The sequence below is a fragment of the Armigeres subalbatus genome, unplaced genomic scaffold (genome assembly GCF_024139115.2).
Source record: "Armigeres subalbatus isolate Guangzhou_Male unplaced genomic scaffold, GZ_Asu_2 Contig1547, whole genome shotgun sequence".
NCBI lineage: Eukaryota > Metazoa > Arthropoda > Insecta > Diptera > Culicidae > Armigeres > Armigeres subalbatus.
Window position 1 is genome coordinate 1 of NW_026942337.1, and position 25,684 is coordinate 25,684.

The 25,684-nt window shown below is 45.8% G+C and overlaps 3 protein-coding genes across 3 annotated transcripts; 1 reads left to right on the forward strand and 2 right to left on the reverse strand.

Annotated features, from left to right (window-relative positions):
• Positions 1-111: 111 nt before the first annotated feature.
• On the forward strand, positions 112-962 carry LOC134202983 (large ribosomal subunit protein bL32m-like). Its single transcript, XM_062677983.1, has 2 exons — positions 112-333; positions 416-962. The coding sequence occupies exons 1-2, from the start codon at positions 231-233 to the stop codon at positions 928-930; spliced, it is 618 nt and encodes a 205-aa protein (XP_062533967.1). The 5' UTR covers positions 112-230; the 3' UTR covers positions 931-962.
• Positions 948-2,174, reverse strand: LOC134202982 (alpha-ketoglutarate-dependent dioxygenase alkB homolog 7, mitochondrial-like). The gene is made up of 4 exons (XM_062677982.1): positions 1,823-2,174; positions 1,424-1,767; positions 1,191-1,366; positions 948-1,131 (listed from the first exon to the last, which is right to left on the reverse strand). Exons 1-4 carry the CDS (start codon positions 1,950-1,952, stop codon positions 1,014-1,016), a joined length of 768 nt encoding a protein of 255 aa, XP_062533966.1. The 5' UTR covers positions 1,953-2,174; the 3' UTR covers positions 948-1,013.
• A 2,423-nt stretch (positions 2,175-4,597) lies between these two features.
• LOC134202986 (uncharacterized) lies at positions 4,598-21,148 on the reverse strand. Its single transcript, XM_062677985.1, has 6 exons — positions 20,983-21,148; positions 19,619-20,919; positions 18,787-19,545; positions 5,843-6,749; positions 5,605-5,778; positions 4,598-5,539 (listed from the first exon to the last, which is right to left on the reverse strand). Exons 1-6 carry the CDS (start codon positions 20,998-21,000, stop codon positions 5,444-5,446), a joined length of 3,255 nt encoding a protein of 1,084 aa, XP_062533969.1. The 5' UTR covers positions 21,001-21,148; the 3' UTR covers positions 4,598-5,443.
• Positions 21,149-25,684: the final 4,536 nt, after the last annotated feature.

Consider the following 25,684-nt stretch of genomic DNA (forward strand, 5'->3'; position numbering starts at 1 on the left):
ATCACGATGGTCCCTTCAATATCGAGATGTGGAGAGCCGACTGTATGTGGCAGCCCTAATGGCTCATTCCGATACTTCCATTCTTTTTACAGTGGGATTTGACCGCGGTTTGACAGTCAGTACAGTCAGAAGTAAACACCAAAAGCGAACTGAAAAACATGCGACAATAAGTAAATAATAGTTCCTGTGGAATTTTGAATTAAAAAACCATTCAAATTACAACCAGAAACATGAATACCGGATTATGGTTCCGCTTGCGGTATGCCTTTGAACGTTTAGAACAAATTCTGCCCAGTTTGCTCGGATTTCCTGGGAATCGATTTCCCCCCACTGGTAAGTGAATCTCATTACATCAATTTTTACGTAACATGCTTTGCTTATGCCGGACATAACAAACTGCGATTCAACTTCTCAGGTGCCCTGGCGTTAGTTGGAATCGAGGAAAGCCGACCGCCAGTTGAAACAGGGAAAACTTTCAGCATCAAGGACTTGATCGGGGATGGACTGCTGTGGGCCGTTCCGAAGCACCGTCGAACGATCGAGAAACGACTCAAGCGCAAGTACGGTACACCGGAATACAAGTTGAAAATTTTCACCCCCAAGACACACCTCCGGATTTGTACATCGTGCGGAAGTGATCACGAGGTGGGAGTGCTTTGCCCAACGTGCTACAAAAAGGTCCGCACGGAAACCGAGCTAATGCAGGAGAAGATCCAAGCCAAACTGGGACTGGAACCGGTAGACAAGGAGGTAATTGTTCTGTACGACCGGGAAAGGGAGGAGCAACCGGAAGAATTCTGGCAGGGCAAACGGATCGTCGAGATGGAGAAGAGCCGGCCGGTGTGGTTTAGTAAGAATCTGTTGCAGAGAACCACCCAACAATCGACCGATACGGTCGAAGTCAAGCCGGAAACGGAGAAGCTGGGTTAGTCAAGGTGAAGAATAAATTGTTCTAAACTGAATCATCGAGTTTTATTTACAAGGAAAGAAAAATTAAAAGTTTGTCCGGTTAGTCAGGGATCGTTCCTGCAGATGATGGAAATACGGCGATCTTTGTCAACTTTTCGTTCTTGAAATATGGAGTCATCCCCCGCCAATATTTCGTGAGTAAATTTGTATCGTGCGGCATGTCTAAAATATGAATTTGGAATTGGATTTCGACGCGTTTGATTATCTTGACATGAACATACTTCATAATGTACAAAGACCGTCTGGCGAGGAATACATCGGACCAATGTTTATCACCGCGATGACTAGCAAAAATTTGTCGATATTCCGCATTGGTTTGTTCTTCGTCGTTTGTTCGGACAAGTCGCATCACCGAATCCGACAGAAGGCTGATTCCTGCAATAGTGCTTCCACAGTACTAAAATTACATAATTATAACGATTAGTCAGATCACAACGAAGTCTGTCGAACCTACCCGAACACTATCGACATGTGGCTTTATGACACCCTCTTTGGTCAGATCCAGGACATGAATATAAGGTAAAGTCTCGCCCTGAAACGCCAGATGCTTCACGCGATCGAATATCGCTCTATTCGCCGGGTACCAATGCTTCCGTTCCGTTTCCCGATAACCGTGAATGGCATCGTCCCAATGGTCGAACTCATACCGCATTCGCTTGAGGTAGGGCTCGATTTCCTGCAGCAGCGCCTGCTCTTCCGCTTCCGTAATGAAGTCCTGAAACACCGTCATGCCGGCGAGGAACTGTTCGCGGTCGTCCTGCGGCCATTGGCCGTGTAGGGTCAGGTATGGAGGGAGCTCTGTAGTGTATGGTTAGTCTAGATTCGTGGTGGCAATCTGAAGGAAAATACTTACGAAGTTTGTTGCAACTGCTGGTTGGCTTTACCGCGGAACACAACTTCCGGATACTGCGCGAACCATGGTCGCACCACCTACTAGACACTAAGTTCACTGCAAACAGGCACTTCTGTAGCGCAAATTTCATGATTTGCTCAGCAGAAAAACAAGTAATCTAAATACGAAGGACTGTGTTATGCGATTTATGTAAAGAGCAGAGAAAATCAAAATAAACAAACTAGCATCAAACTGTGTCACGTGAAAAAACCTAAAAACGCTTGTTGATTTACAAGACGATTCGACTTTGACATTGTTTAATGCTCACACACACGCAAACGCGATGGGCTTTCGGCCTTCTAGGTGGCGACGGAACAGCTGGATGCCATCATCGACTTTGCGTCATCGAAGCATAATATCAGCAAGGACCTCAAGGGGAGCTCGCTGAAACTTCGAAAGTCGATGTTGGATGCCAAGCTGGGGAAGGCGGTCGGGACGGCCAAGTGCGAACCCGTCAAATCTGTGGAGTCGAGGTCTACCCAGACTGAGGCCCAAGAATTCGCGGACTCGGGCAAGGTCGAATCGACCGAGGGCGTGCCAGCAAAGACGGTGCCGGTGGTGCGAAAGTCTACCCAGACCCAGAATGTCGGGGGTGACTGCTCCAACGGAGCAGACACAAAAACGGGGGAGACAGTCTCCAGGGGATGAGCTCCCTGGGGGCCGCCCCAAAACGCGGAGGGTTACTACCCCGAACAAGGGTAGTGGGGCTGGGAAGCTGAACCCCGGCCAGGTACCTCCAAAACCGGGGGAGGAAGGACCCGGAAAGGTCCGTCCACCCAGGAAAGACGGTGGTAAGGGGTTACGGCAGGCTGAGAGCTCTCAGCCGCCCAGACCAGGGAAATAGAGGGGGATGACGTCTCCTGGACCCTGGTCAAGAACAAGAGGAAACCGAAGACGTCAAATGCCGAAAAGAAGGCCCAGGCGAATGAGGGTAGTAAGGGGCGATTCAAGTATGACGTCCACTACTTTTTGGGATTTCTAGACCCCCTCCCCCCCTCTGTCACGCTTTTTTGTATACCTAGTACATGTACTGTCACAAAATCTTAGACCCCCTCCCCCCCTAAAACCTGTGACATCATTTTTGAACGACCCCTAAGAAGTCTAGAGTAGGCGCCAATCGCTCCAGGGGCGATGCCCTAGTCATCAAAACGGACGAGGCTAAGTACTCGGACGTCTTGAAGGCGATGAGGAGTGACGTCAAGCTCGGTGAACTCGGCGCCGACGTACGTCGAATAAGACGTACCCGGATGGGCGAGATGATCCTCGAGCTAAAGCGGGGCGTCTCGCAAAAGGGCGCCGCCTACAAGAAGTTGGCGGAGGAAGTCCTATGCGAGACGGTCAAGGTGAAGGCACTCACGACGTAGGTGAATCTAAGGGTTAAAGACCTGGACGAGATCACCGAAGTCGAAGAGCTCGTCACGGCACTGCGGCGACAGTGTGAAGTGGAGGCGTCCACCGCAGCCGTTCGGCTACGGAAAGGTCCGGCAGGGACGCAGGTAGCATTGGTTCGGCTACCTGCAGCGGACGCCTCCAAGGTAGTCAAGTTAGGGAGCGTCAAGGTGGGGTGGTCGGTATGCCCTGTAAGCATATACGAGCAACCCGAAGTTTGCTTCAAGTGCCTGGAACCGGGGCACAAGCAATGGGACTGCAAAAGCCCTGACAGAAGCAATCTCTGCCGACGCTGCGGATTGGAGGGACATAAGGCACAATGCTGCACGAACCCTCCCAACTGTTTGATCTGTTCCAGCAAAGCTGCGAACAGCAAGCACCCCAGGGGGGGTTCGAAGTGCCCGGCGTTTAAGCGTGCTGCAAAATCACAGTGCAGGTAACGCAGCTAAACCTGAACCACTGTGATGTAGCCCAGCAACTGCTGTGTCAGACAGTTGCTGAATGGGGGACGGATATCGCCATCATAGCTAGCCCTCGTATGTGGAAGACATCATACTTCGACGACGAGGTGTTTAAGGAAGCGCTCCGCCGCGAGCACAATACTCTCGGTCTGAGCGGCGAGCAGCTGGTAACAGTACTCTCGCGTGCATGCGATGCCACTATGCCTAGGAAAGTCCACCCTAGGAATGGGAGACCACCGGCTTACTGGTGGACTCAAGCAATTGTGGACCTGCGCCGCGCATGCAGATGCAGCGAGGACGCACAGAAGAGGAGCGTGTTGAACGACGGGTGGCATTCGTGGCTGCTAGAGCCGCTCTGAAGACTGAGATTAGATCAAGCAAAAAAGCCTGCTTCGAGGGCTTGTGTCAAAGTGCCAACGCGAATCCATGGGGTGACGCCTATAGGGTCGTAATGGCCAAGACACGTGGGGCGATGGTCCCTACAGTGCGGTCTCCAGAGATGCTGGAGAGGATCATCGCGGGGCTCTTCCCACGTCATGACCCAAGTCCCTGGCCTCACTTTGTAGAGCTGCCAGGGGCCAGGGTGGCCGACGAGGGAATAGTAACTGTGGCGGAACTTGCGGGGATTGCACAGTGCCTTAGTGTAGGTAAGGCGCCAGGACCGGATGGTATTCCGAACCTGGTCATCAAAGCGGCCATTGCTGAGGCTCCCGAAATGTTCAGATCTATCATGCAGAGCATGGAAAAGGCAGAGCTTGGTGCTATTGCCAAAGGTGGTCGGGACACAATCCCGGATACCCTTATTCAAAGGATGTGCCAAGCGGTGGTGAGGTGGAACGCAGTTTTGACTGCAACCACTCAGTTTGTCAGCAGCTTGCAGAGAATCTGGCGCGCCGAGCAGCAGTCGACAAGCATGACTAACTTATGATTGGTTAGTTAGAGCGAAAACAGGCTGAGCGCAGGGAAGTGAATGGGAGGTTTGCACATGTTGAGGTTAGAATGTTGTAGCGGGTGGCAACCGCAGTCGCCACCACGAGGCATGGCAGAAGAGTTAGCGCAACAGGTGTTAGTATGGACTGCCCATAACGAGGTAGGAAGGTCGTAGCGTAGAACTGTTGGTACCTATCGCTATTGAAACCTCGAGGCATGCCAGAGGAGAGTAGAGTGAGCATCCAAGTCAGCCTCACGTGGTATGTAAAGGGCGAGCACCCAGCCTTTCGCTACTTGGGTGGGTTTAGTGGGTCAGCTTTCTGCCAACCTTACTCCCTGAGTGATAATTTCAGGTGTCTGTTAGCAGATTTGCCTTCATCCCTCTACAAAAAAAAGTTCTTGTTTTGTTTTCTCAAGAGCATGATGCGTTCCCGCCATTTAGACCCTTTACGAAGAGCAATACTATTAAAGGTGCGCCCCATATCAATAGTTGCTTCCGCTGCATACAGTTCAGCCTTAAACGGAGTTCGAAATTTGAGTCTTGGATTAAGCTAGGGCTCTGTTTGGTAGATCTTACACCGTAACACACTACGTCAAAGTGATCTACCGTGTAACGGGGACACTCCTGCCGTTGCTTTCGATGTAGTATTCGCAGCAATCAACGCTTTTTAAGATCCTACTCCGCACTTGAAGTAGAAATCGAAAAAAAATGTATTACCTGTTAAAAATGTGGAACTTAAATAGCAATAAATTAAATATAAAAATATGTCAAGAAGTGTGAAAAAACAAAAAATAAATAACACTACTCATCCGATCCAACCACGGCAAAGATTTGCATACGATTCGACATCACCTCCAATAGTTTCACTGCATCCCGCTGCTCCTCTGGGGTAACATTCTGTAATAAATTACGACAAAACATTCATTAATCGAATAACCTTTGAAACCCATAAAAAAACTTACTGCAAATGCGTCATCCAGCAGCAGAAGTTTGCATCCTTCGATACACAAAAACGAGACGAAGAATAAGAAATGAGGCAGCATAGCCGTATCACCGTCAAGCATGAGCACTGCACCTGGTTCATTGTCATCGAAATGCACCCTCAATCCGACAATGCGATCGATCTCGAAGCCATCCTGCACAAAGTTCAAAAAACGTTTAATGAATCGAACTACATTGAAGGAATGCAAAGCTTCCAACCTTCTCGAATGTGTGGCGCTTGGTATGATCATAGTAGAAGTTCAACTCCAGCCGCCCCGGTTCGCCCAGGTAGGGGGGCAGCTCGGCCATCATTTGGGTGATCAGTCGCAACTTCTGCACGGTCAGTTTGTTTATGCAGGGCAGCGTCAGGTTGGCCGCGACGAACATGCGTCGTTCCGCCAACAAGCCCAAATCGGTACGACAGAGGCCAATCTTGAACTTGAATTCTTCGATCTGGTCCGGCGTGTAGGCCGGCTGAGTCCCATTGAGCATCTGGCGGGCTTCGTACACGCGCTGGAGATTCGCATCGATGTTTTTCGGTGCCGACTGTTGGAAGTTGATGGGTGGATGCTGGCGGCGGAGGTCCTGCAGGAAGCCCGTCAGCTCGAGAAAGAGATAGTTGTAGGATAGCATTTCCCGCTCGGGCGCGATCATTTCCCGATGGATCTGGTCAAGTTGATCCCGTGTTACGAAAGCACTCATTGCGGCGGTTTGTTCGCTTGCCAAGACTTGTAATGAGCTGTCCAGCTCCTCCTTGTGTTCTGCCAGGAAGCTTTTGAGCATTTTGTGCACATCCAGCGGAAAGGCGGCCGTGTGCAGGGCAGCTGCTTCAGCTAGAAGTTCACCCAATGTGCGGATATCGTGCTTGAATTGGATCAGATCTTTGTCGTATTTTTTCCGGTCGTAATTGAGCCGCGCCTCTTCTAGTAATTTCCGATTATTATGAATTCGTTGTTCATAGAAATCACGTTTTTCAAACTCGTTGGTTTCCACAAGTTTTGAAAGCTTTGAGAGCTGCTCGAAACGAACTTTTTGTTTAACGAGCATTGTTTCCCAGAGAAACAATTGTTGCAACGTGGAAGGCATTTCGCAGATTTTCGAATACGACTGATACAATTCGTGATAACTGAAAACAAAGATAGAAAATAAACTATTGAAATACGGCGTATAAAAAATCATGGAAATAATGTCTTGACGAACTGAAAACCTCCGAGAGTAGATCAATGGAAGAAATTTTTAAGATATATAACAGACCAAATTGGGATGGCCATCAGTAGCACCTACTTTGCACGAAAGAAAATCCGAAAGCACACCTGGAGACACCCAAATGGTGAAACTTGCAACCAGATAGACCATGTTCTGGTGGATGGGCGCCATTTCTCGGATGTTATCGATGTGCGGACATTCAGAGGTCCGAACATTGACTCTAATCACTACCTCGTTGTCAGTAAAATTCGATCACGGTTGTCAACTGTATCGAACGAAAGATCACATCGAACGATGCGTTACAACATCCAGCGATTGTCGGCAGAAGGAGTATCGGCTGAGTACCGCCAGAAGCTCAACGAACGGATAAGTGCAATTAACGTTAGCGACAACATCAACGATCTATGGGAGTCGATCCATGGAGCGGTGGGCACAACAGCACGAGAAGTGGTAGGCACTGCACAGAGGCGACCCAGGACGGGTTGGTTCGATGTGGTCAGTCAGAGAGTGACAGACGAGAAGAACGTTGCCAGAAGCCGGATGTTGGTGTCGGGTACCCGATCGAATAGAGATCGGTATAAGGAAGCAAGAGCAGCCGAAAAACGAACCCACCGCAGGAAGAAAAACCCGACTTAATCCACCTACAGTGAACGCAACCCTTCTTACACTTTTGAATGGTTGTGTGTGCCCAGTGCATATTACAATTTCTATGCATATGACCTTCAATTGAATATAAAATAACTGATATTATCATGCTTTTAACGATTTCAAAATAAAAACCCAAATTAATCCACCTAGCGGTGACGATGCCTTTCTCGATTAAATCAAGATATACAGAAGGTGGTAGCTTCGTTTTTTCCAATTCCTATCTACCAAAAATGTTGACAATTTTGTTTTTCTGTAAAATAAGCATAATACATTATGTTATAATCAAGTTATGACGATCGTGAAATTTTCTTTCATCCATTTTTGACAGTGAAAGTATTTCAAGTATTGTTATTTGTAGCACATATTGATATAATTGTTATGACTAACTGGTCGGGTTGGTATATAACATCATGGGTCTCTAAGACTTCGATAAAAGGTTCGATTTCGGAGTGAAATGTACGAACATTTTGAAAATTAAGCCAATAATTCTCAAGGCCGACTAGAATATGACGTCAAATACATTTAAGATTATTCAACCAAAGACACCCTCACCCCGCTTCGCCAAGGCCCCGATGCCATTTTTGAACGATTCCTAAATATAAATAGAAGACCAACAAAACCGCATACGTAATATAATAAGGAATAAGGAGATGTATAAAACGAAAACTATATTCAAATTTGCCCTTGAAATCACCCAAACTTCACCATAACTGCACACTGCAATGAAACCCCTCTTTTTCCCCTTCCAATGTACGACACAAAACAAACGCAAACACCACCATGGCCACGAGCGTACGAAACCAGCAGTTAATCGTGTCGTTATCGAGTGCAATTTCTGTTGCCAGCGATGAAACTTACAACTGTGTTGGTGCGAATGCTCTGATAAAGTATAATGGCAATAAACATCATCAAGTCGGCTCTAAACTTAAAAGCGCGTACTTTGTTTGTCGATTAGTTTTCGTGTTCAACACGTTCCACTTTGCAAGCTTTGAAAAGCTTTGCTCGTTGCGTTAGCGTTATCGATATTGCCGTAGCGAGGATTCTAACCCATCGAGCGAACGTAATTTATATTATAGCATGGTAGCTGCTCAATGCTCGTAGTCCCGATTATATGGGAAAAATGGAAAACTGCCTAAACCATTTTCCTTGTCAGCTGCGAACGCATTAATCAATTTTGATGAAATTAAATAGCATGTAATTAGAAGAGTGGCTCTGCGGAATGCAACTTGTTGCGATAAAATCAGTTAAGTCTAAGTACATGAAAATCGTGTGAGATTTTGAGGTTGAAAAAGTGACCATACAGCAAGCCATACAGACACACAAACATACATACACACACACAGACATCACCTCGATTCATCAAACTGAGTCGAATGGTATAAGAAACTTTACTATCAGATGTACCTGTAAAAAGTTCGTTTTCAGAGTGAAATGATAGCCTTTCGGTGCAACTTTGTTGTACGAGAAAGGCAAAAAGGGATATTTCTGGAAATTTAACAATTTAAAAAAAAATACAAAAAGACTGCAGATTTGATTTGCCGCCTTGAATGACAATATTACAGCTTCTGTTTAAGCCCAAAAGAGTTCAAATCGGGTCATAGACGGCTGAGATATTGGTGTGACAATTCTTCATTAGTAGTCTGAAAATATGTCTCATATTCGTATTTCACAGATATCTCTGAAACCGAATTTCCGATTGCAGAAAAAAATTAATGGGTCCAATGACAAAAACATAGCTTTCGTTTAAAGATAAAATCGCACAAATCGATCCAAGGACGACTGAGATCTTGATGGGACATATTTTACCAATGTGCGAAGTTGATACGTCTAATGCTTTATGTTCGTATTTCAGAGATATCTCCGGAACCCAATGTCTAATTGCAAAAACAAAATACAATGGGTTCAATGGCAAAGTCATATCTTTCGTTTAAAGATAAAATCATGCAAATTGGTTTAGAGACGGCTGAGATATTTATGTGACATTATTTTGTAAGTTTTTTGAAAATACACTTCATCTTCGTATCTCTCTCTATTTAAATATGGGAAGACGAGGAAATGCCTGCTAGCTGGTTGGCAGGGATTGAACTTATCATTTCATTATCATTTAGTATTCAGCCAATAACTCATTCCAGAGGCGGAATTCCGAAAAGTGTTGTATGGCGGACTTCTAGCGCTGATTGTCCTTTACAACTTTGTCTAAGGGTACATTGCTCTATGTCCAATATTCACCGCGGGAAACGCTAGTATCATTTGAAATACTAAATGATAATAACACTTATTATCATTTAGTATATTGAGTGATCCTAGCGTTTCACGCTGTTAATATTAGACATAGAGCAATGTACCCTTAGATGAAGTTGTAGAGGGGAATCAGCGCTAGAAGTCCGCCATACAACACTTTTTTGGAATTCCGCCTCTGGAATGAGTTATTGGCTGAATACTAAATGATAATGAAATGATAAGTTCAATCCCTGCTGGTTGGACGGCCTCATTTGCCCTCTCTTTAAGAAAGGGCACAGACTGGAGTGCGCCAATTACCGAGGAATAACCCTCCTTAGTTCGGCGTACAAAATTATGTCCCGTATTCTGTTCAAAAGATTGAGACCACTTGAAGAGTCCTTCGTCGGCGAATACCAAGCAGGTTTCCGTGAGGGCCGATCAACGACGGATCAAATGTTTACCCTGAGACAAATCCTTGATAAATTCTACAACTACAGTACAACTTGCAGACACATCATCTGTTTATTGATTTCAAGGCGGCGTACGATTCAGTGAAACGGAATGAATTATGGCAAATTATGCTTGAACATGGTTTTCCGGCGAAACTGATACGGCTGATTCGTATAACGTTGGACGGATCGAAATCAAGTGTAAGGGTTGCGGATGAAATATCGACGTCATTTGTTACCTTAGATGGATTGCCGTGCCGTGGAAGAGGCTTTTGTGCCTTTTAAGAGGGAGACAGCGAGGATTGGACTCACGATCAATACCAGCAAAACGAAGTACATGGTCGCTGGAAATCAACGTGGGTTCATTAGTGGTGGTGGTAAAATTTGAAGTGGTAGAAGAATTTGTGTATCTTGTAACATTAGTGACGTGCGATAATGATGTTACCCGCGATGTGAAAAGGCGTATTGCAACTGCAAATAGGGCTTATTACGGACTTCGTAACCAGCTTAGGGTGTCCTACGAAAGGCCGAAACACATAAGGCTGAACTCAAAAGGCTGAAAGTATCAAAAGGCTGAAATGTATCGAAAGGCTGAAATTGATGGGATGAAATTAATCCCAACCATACGATATGTTGTACCAACTATGTTGAGTGGTTGAATTGTGAATAATGTTTGAAGAATAGAGAATGATTGACTAAACTTAAAGAATGATGAATAAAGAATAAAGAAGAATAAATAATAAAGAATTGAGAATAAAGAATAAAGAACAAAAAATAATAAAAAATAAAGAATAAATAATAAAGAATAAAGAATAAAAAAATAACGGATGAAAAGAATAAAGAATATAGAATAAATAATAAAGATTGAAGAATAAAGAATAAAGAATATTCCTGGTCGAGACGAGCCAGCCCAGGGCTGAAAGTCTCGCTAATAAAGACAATGTTGGAGTTCATCCAACGGGGAAAATTTCCGGAATTATAATTCTCGACCGGAAGCGAAATAAAAACGTTTGATCCGGTTGGTGGTAGTATCGAGAATTATAATTCCGGAAATTTTCCCCGTTGGATTAACTCCAACAAAATATAATTTTCGTTTTAGTTTCCCTTTTAGTTCATATAATAGTTCGTAGTCTGTATCTAGTTTGCAGTAGCAATGATACGTGTGGTAATCAAATATTACCGATGTGATAATCTAGGGGAGCTTATGCAATCGGGCCTGCGGTTACGTATGTAGATGTTAAGCACACAATTATATATAGTTTCACTTAGTATAAGCACTTCTAGGTAAGATTTACTTTAATAATAAGATACTATTTGTAGCACGAGTAGCTGATATGCATGGTATTAATTTACTTTGGTCTTCTACTTTTCTGACTCACCCGGTGACGGCATAACTACCTGTCACTCCACTGTCATCGAAGCTGTCTCTGCTGTAGGGCTGCAACGATGTAACTAATGCTATAAACAGATGCGCGCGCTGGCCTAATGGGGTAGGCTAACACTCCCCCAGGGTACGCCAACTTCCGGTTGGCTTACTGCTGAACATCTAAAATTGCCAACTTTGCCACTGGACGCTCGTAGACTCCAGAGGCTGTCTGAACGGTCGCTGATCGAATCTGGTCATCTCGGCTGGCCTTCGTAAATATGACCCTTCCTTTCGGCCAACAATTCCGTGGTAGTTTCGGGTCGGCAATGACGACGATGTCTCCGATAGCGATGGGTTTGACAGAGTGGAACCACTTGGATCGTCGGGTAATCTCCGGAAGATAATCCTTTACCCAGCGTTTCCAATACATGTTTGCCAGGATTTGTGAGGTGCACATGTTCTGCTTTAGAGCATATCGGCTATCATCGATGATTACTAAAGGTTTTGAACCATTGGAGGAACCAACCAGAAAATGGTTTGGAGTAAGGGCCGGGTCGGAGTCGTTATCTACTGGAACGTGGATGAGGGGTCGGGAATTAACAACATTTTCGATCTCAATCAATAGATTCCGAAGGATCAAGGTCAAGGTCAAGGTCTTGGTAACGCAGACGCCCATTTAATTACTTTTGACGCTCCGTATTAATCGCTCCCAACTTCCGCCCATGTGCGGTGCCATTGGGGGGTTGAACACCCATTCGGTCTCTTCGGTCGTAAACTCTCTCATAATTTTGTTGTGGTTGATGGCTGTGTGGATCCTTTGTAGTTCTCTATCCGCACCAACGAAGTTGGTCCCTCGATCGCTGTAGATCTTGCAGGGTTGGCCACGACGAGCGATGAAATTTCGGATTGCCATGATACATGGATCGGTGCTAAGCGAGTTAACGAGCTCGATATGTATTGCTCGGGTGGTCAAGCATGTCGCCAACATTCCCCAGCGCTTTTCGTTCCGTCTGCCGACAGCAACTTCAATGGGACCGAAATAGTCGATACCCGTATGAGTAAACGGTCGAGAAAATGCCTCTAGACGTCCAGGTGGCAGGTCGGCCATGATCGGGTTGATCGGTACTACGCGCTCGTTTTTGCATCTTTGGCAATTCTGACGAACTTGGTTGTAGCATGTGCGTAAACGAGCGATTTGACATTTCTGCCGTAACTCATTAATCACTGTTTTATGATTCTGGTGGTGGTATTTAGTGTGGTAGTGGTGTATGATAAGGGTGGTTAGGTGGTGTTTTCTTGGAAGGATGATGGGATTCTTCGCATCCTCTGTAGCGAACTGGTACGCTTTGATACGCGTCTTCATTCCGATTATGCCTCGATCATCGATCCACGGAATGAGCTTGTATAGCGTACTTGATTTAGAGAGAAGTTTTGCTGGTTCTGCGGTGAGTTCCAATGTACTCTGTAGTGTATGAAATTCTTCCGGGTATCCGTCCTGTTGCGCGATTTATATCATTCGCGCTTCAGCCGTACGGAGTTCAACGTTATTCAAAGGTCCCAAGTTGACAATTCTTCGCTGTGTCTTGAGACGTAATGTTCGTAATGAACCGTAAGACAAGTCCCATGACGTGCTGTAAGCGTTTCCAGCTCGAAAAGTTTTGAAGACAAATGATCGGCTCTGGAGACGTATGATGAGCTAACAGACTTGTCAGCAACTCGGTGCTCGTTTGTTCACCGCGTTTGGTAGATGATGGCCATTTCTCCTCGACTTCCCACAAACAAATCGGGCCTTGAAACCATCTGCTTCCAATAGAAAGATCAGGAAGTCCGTCCCACTTGGTAGCATCGTCGGCTACGTTTAGTTTGCTAGGTATATATCGCCATTCGTGAGGTTCGGTCAACTCTAGAATTTCAGTAATACGGAAATCGACAAATTGGCTGTAGCGCCAGTGGTCGGAGTTGATCCAGCATAAGACGTCTTGAGAGTCGGACCAGTAGAACCTCTTCATGTTCTGGATAGATAGCGTATCAAGCACCGTTTTCGACAGTCGCGTGCCAATAACCGCCGCTTGTAGTTCCAACCGAGGGATCGATGTCAGTTTCAGAGGGGCTACTCTAGCTTTCGCGGTGACGAGCGAACAGTAGATCTCTCCGTTCTTCATGAACCGTAGGAAGCATGTTGCTGCTATTCCACATTTACCAGCGTCTATAAAAGTGTGAAGTTGAATCTCGTCGGCTTCATTGATCGTATATCCTGGCCAGAAACATCTAGGAATCTTGACATCTTCTACTTGCGGCAGAACGCTTAGCCACTTCCGCCATTTCTCAAACATATTGTTACAAATTTCTTCATCCCATGTGATTCCGGATCGCCAGACATCTTACAGAAGAAACTTCAAAATGCGAGAAAATGCGTGATAAGTCCAAGCGGATCGAATATGGTCATTAGAATCCGTAGTAGTTCCCGCTTTGTAGGACGTCGTCTACCTTCGAGTAATAAGCCATCAAAGCGCTTCCAGCCGATCTTGTAGGTGAAAGCATCAGCTACCGTATTCCACCACATTCCTAAGACCTTCTCAGTGGCTAATTCTGTTGATAGGTCTAGACTCTTCTCCTTATCGGCATTCTGTTCTTGCAGTGCATCTACAAGTTCTGCTATACTCTGGTTTACGAGGTGAACACGCTCCCCGGCAACGCGGAGTTGGCTTCCTACTAAGCGCTCAGGCACACTCTGCGCTTATGAAGTGGGAACCTATAAGTGAAAGGATAATCGTTGCCAGATTTAGAACACGGGTCCGAAACCTTACTATAATCCAATGTTATGCGCCAACCGATGCTGCCGATCTGCAAGACAAAGAGAACTTTTACAGTCAACTCAATGCCGTCGTAGATAGAATTCCGAAGGGTGATATCAAGATCTGTTTGGGCGACTTCAATGCGAAGATCGGATCCGACAACTCGAACCATGAGCGCATTATGGGACGCCATGGTCTCGGAGAAATGAGCGAAAACGGAGAGCTGTTCGCAGAATTTTGTGGTAATAACGACATGGTGATCGGGGGATCGCTCTTCCCTCATCGACCGGTTCACAAGGTCACGTGGGTCTCCCGTGACGGCTTTACAGAAAATCAAATCAACCACATCTGCATCAGCCGAAAATGGAAACGGAGCCTTCTTGATGTACGGAATAAACGTAGTGCCGATATCGCGTCTGATCATCACCTCCTCATCGGCGAAATACGCCTGCGCATTGCGCGGATTCGTCGGCAGGAGGACAGAGTTGGACGACGATTCAACACACGCCGACTGGAAGATGCCACGGTGAAACGGTCCTTCGTTGAAGAACTGGAGACGCGTGCTGCAGATATTCCGGAAGGTGGCAGCGTCGAAGACCAATGGACCGCCATCAAGAATGCCTTCATCGCCACCAGCGAGAACAATCTGGGCGAACTACGCACCCAGAGAAAACAATGGATCACCGATGAGACCTGGAGGAAGATAGAGGAGCGAAGAGAAGCCAAAGCCGCGACAGAGCGATCAAAAAACCAGAGGAGCCAAAGTTCTAGCCCGCCAACGATACGCGGCTCTTGAGAAGGAAGTAAAACGCTCATGTCGACGGGACAAGCGAGCGTGGGCAGACTCTCTGGCCGACGAAGGAGAGAGAGCCGCCGCAACCGGGGACATTCGCCTCCTCTACGATATCTCACGACGCTTAAGCGGGGCGACGATGAATGCAACGATGCCTGTGAAAGACGCGAATGATCAGTTATTGACCGACCAAACTGACCAGCTGAAACGCTGGTTCGAGCACTTCGAACAACTTTTTCAAGTGCCAGCCAGGCCATCACCACATCGGCATGGTCTGCCTAGGATCCGACGTATAACACGCGTCAATACCGAAGCTCCATCACTGCTAGAGATTCAAACAGCCATCCAAAGCATGAAATCGAATAAAGCCCCAGGGGTCGACCGCATATCAGCCGAGATGCTCAAAGCTGACCCCATGACATCCGCTCAACTACTGCATCGTTTATTTCATAATATCTGGGACACCGCAACTTTCCCGGTCGACTGGATGCAAAGTATCTTAGTAAAGGTGCCCAAAAAGGGTGACCTGACTGTATGCGATAACTGGCGAGGCATTATGTTGCTGTGTACCGTTCTCAAAGTTCTGTGCAAAATTATCCTAGCCCGGATTCAGGAGAAGATCGATGCGACTCTCCGGCGGCAGCAAGCCGGATTCCGTGCCGGAAGATCCTGTGTGGACCATATTGTCACGCTCCGCATCATTCTGGAGCAGGTCAACGAATTCCAAGAGTTCCTTTACTTGGTATTCATTGACTACGGAAAAGCTTTCGACCGTCTCAATCACGAGAATATGTGGGGCGCCCTGAGACGCAAGGGAGTTCCTGAGAAAATCATCGGCCTCATCGAAGCACAGTACGAGGCCTTTTCGTGTAGAGTGCTGCACAATGGGGTCCTGTCCGACCCTATCCGGGTCGTAGCTGGTGTGAGGCAAGGATGTATCCTATCACCGTTACTGTTCCTCATCGTAATCGATGAGATTCTGGTAAATGCGATTGACCGTGAACCAAACCGCGGGCTGTTATGGCAGCCTATAACCATGGAGCATCTAAACGACTTCGAATTGGCTGATGACGTTGCACTCCTCGTGCAACGGCGCTCTGATATGCAGAGTAAGCTCAACGACCTTGCCCAGCGCTCCTCTTCGGCAGGTTTAGTCATCAACGTCAACAAAACCAAATCGTTGGATGTAAACACGGCGACTCCTTCCAGTTTCACAGTAGCCGGGCAACCAGTGGAGAATGTTGAAAGCTTCCAATATCTTGGTAGCCAAATGGCGTCGGACGGCGGTACCAAGATCGACATAGGCGCACGGATCAAGAAAGCAAGGGCTGTCTTTGCGAGTTTAAGAAATATCTGGAAAAACAGGCAGATAAGTGAACGCACCAAAATACGAATTTTCAACTCTAACGTGAAATCTGTGCTGTTATACGCTAGCGAAACATGGTGTGTATCAGTGGAGAACACTCAACGGCTGCAGGTGTTCATTAACAGATGCCTGCGGTATATAATTCGGGCCTGGTGACCTCACAACTGGATCTCAAACAATGAGCTCCATCGTCGTTGTCACCAGAGGCCGATAGCAACAGAAATTCGGGTTCGGAAGTGGGGCTGGGTCGGCCGCACTCTACGTAGGGGCGGAAACGAAATCTGTAAACAAGCATTAGACTGGAACCCAGCGGGACATCGCAGCAGAGGCAGACCCAGAGGCTCATGGCGGCGAAGCCTCAATAAAGAAATAAAAGAAGTCGACCGAAATCTAACCTGGCAACAGGTTAAAGCGATAGCCGGGCAACGCTCAGGATGGAGATCTTTCAAGTCGGCCCTTTGCACCACCGGAGGTGTACAGGATCCGTAAGTAAGTAAAAGTGCATCTACAACTCTTCTGGAATTACTAAAATCCAATTGCGGATCTCGAACCCGCCCTGCGCGTGCACATGCCGAACATCCTTGGCTGTCTGGATCGCTTCTTCTTCCGTGGTGGTGCTGATCAGCATATCGTCGACATAATGCGATTTGGTAATTGCTTCGCATGCTGCTGGGAACTTCTGCTTGTAGCGCTCCGCGTTAACATTCTTCACAAACTGGGCACTACTAGGAGAGCAACACGCTCCGAAGGTCATCACCGTCATGACGTACACCACCAGTTTGCCGGTCTCACCCGTCCAGTAGAAGCATTGGTATTGCTGATCTTCTCGCCGAATGTTCACTTGGTGAAACATTTCACGGATGTCTCCCGTTACCGCAACAGGATGCAATCGAAAGCGTAACAGAATGCCAAGTAGAGAACATAGCAGATCGGGACCCTTCAAAAGGACCGAGTTCAACGAGACTCCATGGACTTCGGCTGCCCCATCTCACACTATGCGGACTCTTCCGGGTTTATTGATGTTGGTTACCGGGAAGACGGGTAGGAACCAAATATCGGTGGATAGCTGCTGTACTTCATCTTCGGAATGTTTACGGATGTATCCTTTGACAGTGTAGTCCACGATTTTCTGATGTAATATTTCTGCAATATCGGGGTCCTTCGCCATTCTTTTCTCCAAGCATCGGTGGCGACGCAGAGCCATTGGCCGGCTTTCTGGTAGACGGACGTTGTCATAGCGCCAGAGCAGACCGGTCTCGTAGCGGCCGTCTGAGAAGCGTGTGAGAGAATTCAAAAGCGTTTCGGCTCGTTCATCTTCGGCCGACAGAAGTAGCTTAGATGAACTGATCCCCAGACTGTCAATAGAGAAATAACCCTTCATCGCTTGATGTAGATCATCGTTAGGCCTTTCATTGAGGGAGCACACATGGAAGCTGTAATGAAACAGGCTTGGAGCATCTCCGGGTCCCAGATTGCCACAAATGGTCCAACCTAGACGAGTTTTCGTTGCAATCGGTTCACCGTAAATTAGAAAGGAAGAAGGAAGAAGAAAAAAAGATGAACGATGGAAGACAGAACATAGAAAAAGGAAGAAGGAAAAAGTAAGATAAAGATGGAAGAAGGAATAATGATGAAGCAAGAAGAAACAAGGAAGAAGGACGACAGAAGGAAAAAAGAAGAAGAAAATGGAGGAAGGGAGAGAGAAGACGGAAGAAGGGAGAAAAAAAGATGAAAGATTGAAGAAAACATAGAAGAGAGAAGAAGGAAAAAGTAAGATGAAGATGGAAGAAGGCATACTTATGAAGCAAGAAGAAACAAGGAAGAAGGAAGACAAGATGAAAGGATAAAGATGGAAGATGGAAGAATAAAGAAGGAAGAAGGTAAAAAAAGAAGGAATGAAAAAAGGAAGGAAAATAATGGGAAAAGAAAACAGAATGAAAGAAGAAAGAAAGATGAAGAAACAATGGACAAGCTTCCTTCCTTGTCCATTGTTTCTTCATCTTTCTTTTTCAGAAAGATGAAGGAAGAAGCTAGAATAAAGAAAGAATAGAGAAAAAGGAATAAGGAAAAAGGAAGAAGAAATTAGAAAAGGAAGAAGAAAGCGAAAATAATATTTAGTACAGATTTCGTGGAAAGCCGCGTACACGATGGCTTTTTGCAGTTGAAGAGGACCTGAGGGCGCTCAATGTTCAGGGCGACTGGCAGCGATTGGCCCAGGATCGAGTCCAGTGGAGAAGGATACTCCATTCGGCGTAGGTTCATCGAAGAGCTGTAGCCCATCAAGTATCAAGTAAGTAACAGACCAAAATTGTAAACTCACCGATCAAACGAATCCTCTCGCAGCAGCTCAATGCCGTTCCAATTTTGTGCCATGCGGTCTTCCAGCTTGTAAACAATCTCAGTTGCGTTTTGAAATTCGTATTCCAGCTTGATAATTTTCATTTGCAACGCAACAGCTTCCGACAGTTTCGTCAATGTGCGTTCCGCATTCCGAGTCCATCCGCCGGCAATGAGGCCATTACTGATCACTAATTCGTCGTCATCGTGCGCGCAGATGAGGGTGATATCGGAACCGATGCCATCAGCTAGAGTTTCATAGCATACGTTCGTATAGTAGAATCCATCCATCAACCGCGCCAGCACATTTTTCACAGGGCTATCGAGAAGCAAACTGGACAGCGGGCGAACACGTGCTGGCACTTTTAGGCGTTGCTCCGGATACGAAAAAGAATCAAGCGCCAGAACATGGTACGTGTTTTTCGGCGGAAGTTCGTTGATCACATCCGCCATTGGATTGTTTTCTCGGAAAATGGCCAACTTTAGCAAATCGCACAGATGCGGCAGTGCCAAGGCCGCCACCTTTGCTCCGAGCGCCGAATTCTTGAACTTCAAATGCTGCCAACCGAATGCGATAAAATTTTCCTTCAATGCCTCGTCGTCGGACTCGTTCAGGTAGTACTTAAGCGACGCCATACCCTGGACGGTTTCAAGCGATACGCCTTCGGGGATGTTCTGCCTAAGGTGCGCTGATTTCTGGCGTATTTCCGTTTCGAAGAATACTTTTAACAGCTTTGTTTGACTATAGGATTTTAGAAATAAAAAAGTTTTACACTTTTTGACGTGCTGTTAGGAAGTACAGTGTTCATACTTACGTGAGCTTCAGAAAATCTTCGCTCCACTCTTTAACGATATCCTCTCCCTGAACGAAGCGGTTTCGATCAATTTGTCTAATATTTAATAGTTGTCTATGCGACAGCACCGTCAGATTAAGTAATTCTGTTTCTTTCGCAGAAACTTTCATAATTTTATCCAAATTTTCCAACGAATACTTCAGTGAATGATGCATTTCCCTCAGTAAGCTTTTTCGAACTTTAGTTGGTTGGATTACGAAGTGCAAGCAGTTCTCATCAGTTTCCATTTCCAACTCCAGCTGCGCTACAATCTTACCCTCCTGAAGCCACTCATCCATGCAACCAAGCATATTATCAACGAGAGACTGAGAGATCCTAACTATGCATCCAATCTGCTTGTATACCTGTTCAACCTCGCCAACGGTCCGTTCTTCCGGCTCAAACTGTGCCAACAGACTCTCCATCGTCTCACATTCTCCTTGCAAATCCGTCGCTACCAGATCTCGAACCTGGGGTACAATACTCGCAAGCTCGTCCAGATGATCCTCCAGTTCAAGTTTTCTGCCCTCTAAATCCTCCGTTCGGGCCACAACCTCCATCAAGTTCCTCTCGTAGTCTCTACAAACAGCGCCGTATGCTTTGATTTCCTTCTGGGCAACGATCCCGGCATTAATATCCAGCGTAAGTCGCAGCCTGCGGTACAGTTTGCTGGAATCGATTCGATCTTGCAGCTCGTCTGTTTTTTCCTGCAAATCGAACATCATCGCACTGTTCAGCTTTCGAAGACAGAAAGCCTTAGAGTTCTGATCCGCGGCTTGTAAACGGCGGAATGCGTCCACCTGGACGCAATCGTGCACGGCTTCCCATAGATTCTGTGCCGGTTTGATCCTGCCCTCCAGTTCGGTTTGACCGATCACGTTGAGCATCGGAAACTTCTCTGTTCCGAAACGAAGCCCCAGCTGTTCCATTTCTTGGTGAAACACCGCGAACGAAACATGCGTACTTCCTCCATCGACCTGCACCGTCGCTGGTTTCGTTGGCACTCGACGCAGGCTGATCAGATTATCATTCCGAGTGTTGCGTTGCTTCTTAATCCGCAGTTCCCCGAAAGAATACTGCACCTGGTCGGACCGGATGCGAATCTCCAGGTAGGATTCTGCGCTCAATGTTAATCGCAGTTGTTGTGGATCCAGCGTTTCCGAATAATGGAGGAACCACGAAAGTAGCTTAACTGCATGCTTTGGTTGTTGCTTGAACAAATTCAGTCCCGGTCGGAACAGAAGTGTGCAGTCGTCCAGCTCGGGGAATCCGCCGATGGTGAGCTGCAATTTTATTATTTTTTTCAAATTTCGATCTATTCTGTTCACAATATTAATATAACTTACGCTTTCTATATAGAGCATGTTTTATTCTTGCGTAATTTGATATACTTTAGATAGGTATAACACTTAATTCCACTGAATTGAAAAAAAAAAAATACACTTTTTTAACTTCTCAACAATAAAATTTTCAAATAAACGGAACCGATCTTCGATTCGAACGACCGCTCGCGTGGGCGTGGATGTGCCGACAAAACCGACAAAACCGTCATCATTGGCGTCATTAAAATCATCAAATTTTGCAAGGTTTATGGGTTCTGCAAGATAGTTCGAAAAAACAAATAACCGAACATATCGGTATAGAATATCGGTATGCCAAATTTTGCGTATAGCCTTTTGTCGAGACGTTTAAAATCAGCTGATTTTACAAAAGACGAAACAAAAGATATTTTAGTTACTAGATAAAGATTGTCACTGTCGTCGCTGTCTGGAACATCTTTTGCTGGCGAGGATAGGGGGGCTAAATGTCAAAGAAGGAAAATCCATACGATTTGACAGCTTGGTTGTTCCGGACATGTTCCGGACAGCAGAACAAAGGAAACCGAAGTGACAATCTTTTTCTAGTAACTAAAATATCTTTTGATTTTACCGTCAATGGTCCAATGCACCGAATGAACGCAATGACGTTAGAGACGGGCGCTGTTTACTAAAAATGAACACTTGCATGAACTCGATGAATGAAAAAGTATTCATTCTATAAGTAAACAGCGCACCGCTCAAACGTCAATGATGAACTCGGTGCATTGGACCATTAACAGTTCTTCTACACTGGCGGAAATAAAATATGGATTTTCATAAGTTATGCCTTATGAAACACCAGAAGTTCATTTCATAGTCGCTTCATAACGCTACTATGAAAATCATAATCATTAGTATTAATTGCATAGATATGCCTTATATGAATTCCAATGTTTATCCTTATAAATCAAAATCATAAGGTAGTCTTATGGAGCAGCATGTGATTTCAAGTGTTCATCCACGGGAAAATATTATTGTCAATTGTCATTAATTTTCATTCCCGACTGATCATATTTTATTCAAATAATTTAGCATTAGCAACGTTTTAAATCGAATTTCTGGTATCGGATACAGGTAAGAATATAGTCAAGAAATGCTGGGATTATTGAATTCAGATGTGGTTCACTGATTGGTTCAGCATAAAAACAGTCTTCGTATCATTAACCATAATTGTGATTCTTCCAGCAAATCCGTTCGAATGCAGCAACAACCAGAGGTTGGAAGCTGCTGAATAATTGTTGTTTCATCAAATAATCCCATCTCGTATCTCTAGCTACAGACCGTCAGTAAACCCGATCCCAAGGTTGTTCACCCATTTGAGAAAATCGATTGTACCGGTCTCATGATATTAAGAGTTCGATTCCGGAATCTCATCCGGAATGCTCGATGGAAGCAGCCCTGGAACAAGTGTTTGTTGATCTGCTGCTGGTGTTTCAATGACAGATGACCAACACTAGATTTTTCTGGCGGCTATTCCTGGAACGGTGAGTTTAAGGTTGAATTTACTTTTACTGAATCTGAATGTGACTAAAGCCCCAAACGCAATTCAACGGAACGGCGACGGAAACGGAAAATTTGACAGTTAGCCCATATATTTTCTGTCAAATTTGCCGTTTCCGTCGCTGTTCCGTTGTATTGCGTTTGGGGCTTAAATGTATGCTTCCACATTTATCACCAGACATGGATCCTGAAATGCGAAAGACTCCCAGCAAAAGACCATCGTTAAACTTTTTGCCTTGCCATTCATCATAAATTGCACAGCAAGCGGAAAAAAAATCATTCAATGATTCACTCCAAACGAGTGTAATCTGTGTTGCCTGCAGCAACTGTTGATCAACGTCGACAAATTAAGCATCAGCGTAATATGTAGTGGAAAGGAAATCAAGCAATCGGAAATCTATGAAGAAAACGACATTATTGTTTCATAAGGGCGAAAGTCGCAAACGTAAACATTGACTTCTTCTGCTGATTTCACGAAGATTAGAGACTTATGGCGGTATTTTCTACTTCCGTTCGATAGAAGGCGCGGAGCGCCGCCAGTTCCAAGTGGTTGTTAGCTGGGAGCGGTCCTAGTTGTCTAGGAATTTGCAGGAAAAGGCATTGTTTACGTTTGCGACATTCGCCCTTATGAAACAACAGTGTCGAAATATATAAATTCGGATTTGAAGAATTCTACATGGTGAAGGAGTCACGGAAGAAAGTATAGAGCTTTACGAGTTCTTCTGATATGAATCTGAAGAGAAACACGTTTTAATAACTTTAACACTGGAGGTTTATTCAATTACGATTAACAAAAACTAACTGCCACACAGTTTGCTATTATTTCAACACCCCCTCTCAGTTAATTTTTATTCTAAACCTATTTTATTTCTTAAAGCGATAAACGTCGGAGTGGCTAGCGATTTCGTAAGGATATCTGCTTGTTGCTTTTGTGTTGCAATGTATATCAGCTTAATTTTACCATCAGCAACGGCATTTTGTATGAAATGGTACTTCACGTCGATGTGTTTGACTCGCTTCGTTTCCTCTCGTTCTGCCATTGCAATCGCTTCTTGGTTGTCCTCATAGAGCGGTACCGGATGTAGTGGACCTTGTTTAAGATCGGTCATTAGTCCGGTCAACCATATCGTCTCACTTGTGCAGGAACTCATGGCAACATATTCGGCTTCGGTAGAAGACATTGCCACTGTAGATTGTTTCTTCGATGACCACACAACAGTGTTTCCATGCACCTTCAGCAGAAAACCGGAGACGCACTTGCGGTCGGACTCGTCGCTTGCATAATCTGCATCCACGTAGGCAGCTACTTTCGGCTCCTTCGGATTTCTTCGGTACAGTAATCCCATCTTCTTTGTTGCTTGCAGATACCGTAGGACACGTTTGGCATGTTTCCAATGCTCGTCACTAGCAGCATCTTGAAACCTTGCCAAATACCCAACAATGAAACACAGGTCCGGACGGGAACCCATCATGATGTACATCAGTCCTCCTATGAGTTCACGATATGGGTGCGTGCATCGTCCGGCTTCTCGCTTTAACTGTAACCTGGGTTCAGCTGGTGTTTTAACAGGATTGCAGCTTTCCATGCCAAAACGAGCAATCACCTTCTCAATCTGTGCAGTCTGGGACAGCTTCATGGTTCCTCGTTCCATGTTCCGTTCTATTGTGATGCCAAGAAAGTGGTGCAGCTCCTTCATATCCGTCATTTCGAATTTACGCATTAGGATGTTCTTCACACGTTGGATGTCGGCTTCATGTTTGGCAGCGATCAACAGATCGTCGACGTATACAACAATGTATACTGTATTATCGCCACAAACTCGAACGTATACGCAATAGTCGTGGTTCGATCTTGTGAAACCCTCACTCGTCAAAAACTCGTTGAAATGGCTGTTCCAGCACCTGGGTGATTGCTTCAAACCGTAAAGCGACCGATGCAGCAAGCACACCTCACCGGGGTTTAGTTTCACCCCCTCTGGACACTGCATGTACACTTTCTCGTTGAGGTTACCATGCAGAAATGCGGTTCTGACATCTAGCTGGTGAATCTTCAATCCATTCGTCGTTGCTAGTGCCAAAAGTGTTCGAATTGTAGTCAACCGCGCCACAGGTGCAAACGTTTCTTCGTAGTCCACGTGTCGTTTTTGTGCGTAGCCCTTAGCTACCAGCCTTGCCTTATAGCGTATTGGACACCCTTCAGCATCCGTCTTCACGTTGAACACCCACTTACACGGTACGGGATGTACCTCTGGAGGACGTTTCACTATGGTCCATGTATTATTCTTCTGCAGCGCCGTCAGCTCGTCTTTGATCGCTTGTCTCCACTCAGACTCGTTCGGGTGACCATGGACCTCATTATAGCATTCGGGAACCTGTATAGAATGTGCACCAGCAGAAAGAGCTTTGTATGAAATGAAATCAGAAAACCAACCTGGTCTCTTGCACTCCCTGACCACTAGACCTCGGAACATCATCACATGGTTCGTCCCTTTCTGATTGTGGTGGGAGTGCGTTGGTGCCTTCTTCGATGTTGTCTTCCTCTCCAGCTGCGCAGTTATCAACGGAATGTCGAGCATCTTCAAATACTTCACTATCCCCCCCTTGCTTGAATAACGGTGATACATCCTCCGGAATAACCAGGCGACGATCAATGCTTTCAGTCGGTGACTTGAATGGAAATGATGATTCGTTGCACCGGACATCACGTGCCACATAAATTTTCCGAGATTCTTCGTCCCAGAGACGATATCCAGTTGGTGCATATCCCAGCATGACACACTTTCGCCCGTTTGGATCCAGCTTACCTCGTTTCTGCTTCGGTATCCAGGAGAAAGCTTGACACCCGAATACTCTTAGCTTAGTCACATCAGGTTTTTCGCCATGCCAGCGTTCCGCAGGTGTTTGCTTGCCTTTTAGCGCTTCAGTTGGACTTCGGTTCGTGACATACACCGCGTTCAGCACCGCTTCTCCCCAAAGGTACTTCGGTGCACTAGACTCCGTCAGCATCGCTTTCATTTTCTCCACTATGGTGCGGTTAAAACGTTCCGCCACACCATTTTGTTGCGGGGTGTAGCCCACCGTTGACTCCACTTGAATACCCTTTTCTGCGTAGTAAGTTAGTTGATCCTTTGAAAAATACTCACGTCCAAGGTCGCATCGCAAATGTGCTATTTTCGTTCCAAATTTAGCA

Bases quoted from the DNA above. Each gene is read 5' to 3' on its own strand.
- LOC134202983 (XM_062677983.1), top strand. From the start codon at position 231: ATGAATACCGGATTATGGTTCCGCTTGCGGTATGCCTTTGAACGTTTA. The intron at 334-415 runs GTAAGTGAATCT...TCAACTTCTCAG, and splicing joins GAATCGATTTCCCCCCACTG to GTGCCCTGGCGTTAGTTGGA.
- LOC134202982 (XM_062677982.1), bottom strand. From the start codon at position 1,952: ATGAAATTTGCGCTACAGAAGTGCCTGTTTGCAGTGAACTTAGTGTCT. The intron at 1,768-1,822 runs GTAAGTATTTTC...CATACACTACAG, and splicing joins CAGCAGTTGCAACAAACTTC to AGCTCCCTCCATACCTGACC. The intron at 1,367-1,423 runs GTAGGTTCGACA...ATGTAATTTTAG, and splicing joins CACATGTCGATAGTGTTCGG to TACTGTGGAAGCACTATTGC.
- LOC134202986 (XM_062677985.1), bottom strand. The intron at 5,779-5,842 runs GTTGGAAGCTTT...AACTTTGTGCAG, and splicing joins AGCGCCACACATTCGAGAAG to GATGGCTTCGAGATCGATCG. The intron at 5,540-5,604 runs GTAAGTTTTTTT...AATTTATTACAG, and splicing joins TGCTGGATGACGCATTTGCA to AATGTTACCCCAGAGGAGCA.